We start from the raw sequence: 4,145 nt of genomic DNA on the forward strand, positions 1-4,145 counted from the left end.
AAGAAGGGTCTAGGCCCGAAACGTCAGCTTTCCTGCTCCTCTGATGCAGCTTGGCCTGCTGTGTTCATCCAGCTCTGCACCTTGTTATCCCATAAGTGACCTTTTGCATTCATCATTTAGCAGAATTGGACAACATCAAAGAGGTAGAAGTGGGCAGTCTTAGTGATACAGATGCTTTTTTCTTCTCTAAGGGGATGTCAATGTCACCAGCATAGCTTGCATGTATTGCCTATCCCTGATTGCCCTTGAACTGAGTGGCTTACTAGATCATTTCAGAAGACAGCTAAAAGTTAGCCACATTGTTCTCAGTTTAGAATTGCACGTAGGCCAGACCAGACAAGGATGACAGATTTCCTTCCCTACACGTTATTTATGAACTAGATGAGATTTCACAACAATCAATTATAGTTTTGTGGTCACCATTAATAAAAATAGCTTTCAATTCCAGATCTTTATGAATTTAAATTCCATCACCTACTGTAGTCTGATTTAAGCCCATGTTCCCACAGCATTAGTCAGGGTTTCTGGATTACTTGTCTAGTCACATTACAGCACCAGTATCTCCCTGACATTTAACTGGAAGCTCATCTCAAAATGAAATATGACACTAAGTTTGAGAACGGTCAGATTCAGTCTCGTTCAGTAGTCAGGCAAAGGGATGGAGTCACTTACATGGTAACAAAGTTTCTAGTGGGGAAACAAGACAGTCACTTTGTAATTCTCAGCATTCATTTGGAAAGAGTTTCTTCTTCTCCAGTCCTGGATGTCAGACCAACCAAACAGCCTAGCAGTAAAGAGATAATGGAGAGTTCGGAGATAAATGAGAAGGCAAGCGTAGATACTGTTCAGTCGAGGAGATATAGGATAGGACGATCATGTTTCTTTTAGAATTGTATGTGGCATGGGGCATCTGATAAAGGAGATCCAGGAGTGAACAGAATAAATGTTTTTAAATTCATTTGGCCAAACCAACCAAGCTGAATCTCAGACAGAAAGTTGTATTAGGATAAGTTTGAGGAATTGCATAGTGCTGACTAGAGTTCATAGCAAAGTAAGTTATAACTCCTGTTGAGGAACTTTTTTTCCATAAACTTCATTGTTCCACACTGCGGCTTTGATCATTGATTTGTTCACAAATATATGATTTGTAAGATGAGCTGTAAATAATGTTTTAGATAAACACAATTTCCATTGTTGCAGATTTCTTTTAGGAGATAAATAATACTTTGAAATACTGTAATTATGTGTGGTTTCTTATTAAGCTGGGTAGAAGAACAATAGTCAGTAGCACGTGTCAGAGAAAAAAAGACTGTTTGAAAATCTGTTTCTACTCCTCTGTAATTAGAGTTGACACTTGTAATAAGGTACGTAATTTTGCAGTTCAGACACTCAGAAGAGGCTGTCATGGAAAATAGAAAAACTTCAATTTTTTGCTTTATTAACTTCTGGGCAAAAAGTCAGATCACCATTTTTAACTTTTTTGATATAGAAACACAACATTGTAAAAAATAAAGCCTTTTATGAATACTATTTGACTTTTATAAATGTTTTAATTCTGATGTAAGATATGCTGCGAAAAGGGAAATGAAGAATTCTGGCTTAGTCTTTCTGTCTGTAACTGTGTGCCTGAGGCAGTGTGATATAGATAATAAATCATAACGGTTGGATGGTATGTTGGTACGCTGAAACAATTATCTATGCCTAGCAAAGATAAAGATAAAATTTGTACAAACTATCTTAAATGTTTGAACTCCTTATGTATTTTGTTTGGTACAGACCATAAGACATAGGAACATTTGGCCCATCTTGCCTGCTCTCCCATTCAATGAGATCATGGTTGATCTGATAATCCTCAACTCCACCTTCCTGCTTTATCCCCAGATCACGTGATACTCTTAATGATTAGAAACCTGTCTGTCTCAGCCTTGAATTTACATAATGACCCAGCACTCTGTGCTAAAGAATTCCGTAGATTTACTACTCCTTGAGAAAAAAAATTCTCATCTCTATCTAAAACGGGTGACTCCTTAATCTGAGAGTTTGTCCTCTGGTCATAGACTCTCCTACAAGGAGAACTAATCTCTCCGCATTGTTATAGATCAGCCAAATTCTCTCAAAATATATTAAGATGATAGCCTGGACCCTAATGTTTTCTTATTTTAAAGGTAAGTGTAAGGTGTTGTGTTCCAGGTGCAATTCGATTGGTCAAACTACTCAACTTTAAGAAAAGCGCACTTTATTTTTACACTACAGCTAAAATAAAGACAAAATAAAAATAAAAGAATTGGCTTTACTGTAACTCTTATTGAAATGCTTAACACAATAATATATATTAACTACTTCTAATTAACTGTTCCAATACAGTAACATTCCATTAACACATCCTTGGCAAAGGCAAATTCAGTAAAATAAATTGTCTCACGTGCAATTCATGCAGCAGGAAGACAACTGCAGCTTTTAGCTGTAACAGAAAGAGAAATAAGAGCTTTCATATCCAGCTTCAAGACTCGAGAAACTGCTGAAAGCTAAAACTAAAACTAAAATTCCTGGTTCTGTAGGAGCTGGACCCCAACTATTCAGACTACTTCTATTGTTTCAACTTCGAAAAGAAAAAACCCCAAGGCCTCCAAGCTGTTTACCTTATTAGCTTTGAGCAGACCATTCGTTAGCTCTGTGTCAATCTTTCTTCATTTAAAAAAACAGGAAAAAAAAGCACCTTTTAAAGCCTTAGTGTCATCACAGCATCAACCCTGTTAAATTTCCTAAGAATCTAATATGTTTCAATAATGTCTTCTTTCATTTTCCTAAACTCCAATAAATACAAGCCTGTCCTACTTAACTTTTCACCATAAGCATATGTCTCCAGACATAGAATCAACCAAGTGAACCTTAAATGAACTGCCACCAATGCCATTATCTTTCCTTAGATAAGAGACCCAAAATTGTCTATAGTACTCCAGCTGTGGTCTGACTTTTAACAAGACCTCCCTAATTTTATACTGTATCACTTTGAAAGAAAGACCAACATTCCACTTAGCTTTCCTATGATCTGCTGAACTTGAATGCTAGATTTTTGTAATTCATGCACTGGGACCCCCAGTTTCTACAGTCCAGTTTTCTCAGAAAAGACTACTTGGCAGAAAAGCACACAGTGAATGTATATCAAAATCCATTGACATCGGCTGTCTCCTGAACTACGGTACCAAATAACTCGCTCCAGTCTGCTTATTGAATGACACAAAATTGTATCTGATAATTACAAAAGAGGAGAATTCCCTAGCACTCTTATGTTTTGCATGATTTTCTTTAACATCTGGGCATTTCAGCACAAAAAGAAAACCTCAAACTTTACATACGGTGAGTTTGGTAGTCTTTCATCACGCCTATTCCAGAAATGTCTGTGGTTCCCTTTAAAGTTCCTGTTGTGGTATTAATATCCTGGGTGAGTGATTTTCAGTAACACTTTTTTCTGGGTGAAGTTGGAAAATCATGGCACAATGTTTTGAAAAGATGTCTGATACTCAGAGTTAAGATGACAATTGCCAAACGTTTTTCTTCGCGACATGTAAGAATAGGCCTCAGACTAATTCTAATTCCCTTCTTTATCTTTAGGTATGGCTTTCCCAACGAAAGGCTAAGAATTCAAGGACCATGTTACTGAACCCTCATCAGATCTGAACTTTAACAAATGCTTAGTTTCACAGCAGCCTTGGACAAAATGGGCCCACCCTGACTGTCAGTGAAATACTTGCACTGTGTATGTGTGCACATATTTGGAAACCAGCTGGGTCAGTTAGTTAGAATTCTGACCTAGTGTTCCTCCTATCATTTAGTTACATCCATCCCAGAGGAATCACATGTAAAGTATTTCATTGTCTGTTTGGTGTAGGGTTTATCCAATACTGTGTTTGCTTTACAAATCACCTAATTCTTTGCAATTTGTAGCTCGCAGCTTCTGAGCTAAGTGTGCATTTTGTAGGTCAATTGCTGAAGAACTTTTAAAATCTGTAGAGGTTTTATTTTTTAAAAATTTGATCTCAGTATTGATTCAGTGTTATGATGAATTAAAACTTGTTCGTCTGCAATAAGCACTCCACTGATTATGTGACTAGTAAAACTTAATTGTGCTTGGATCTAATTGAATT

At 36.8% G+C, this 4,145-nt stretch overlaps 1 protein-coding gene across 1 annotated transcript in view; it reads left to right on the top strand.

Moving 5' to 3' along the window:
- Window positions 1-4,099, top strand: part of LOC109932738 (protein quaking-like) — a 464,330-nt gene extending 460,231 nt beyond the window's left edge. The window contains exon 8 of the mRNA XM_048600943.1: window positions 3,613-4,099. Coding sequence (XP_048456900.1) covers window positions 3,613-3,638 — 26 coding nt within the window. The 3' untranslated portion in view covers window positions 3,639-4,099. The remainder of the gene's footprint in view (window positions 1-3,612) is intronic.
- Window positions 4,100-4,145: the final 46 nt, after the last annotated feature.

Source organism: Rhincodon typus, chromosome 9 (assembly GCF_021869965.1).
Source record: "Rhincodon typus isolate 14 chromosome 9, sRhiTyp1.1, whole genome shotgun sequence".
Classification (NCBI taxonomy): domain Eukaryota; kingdom Metazoa; phylum Chordata; class Chondrichthyes; order Orectolobiformes; family Rhincodontidae; genus Rhincodon; species Rhincodon typus.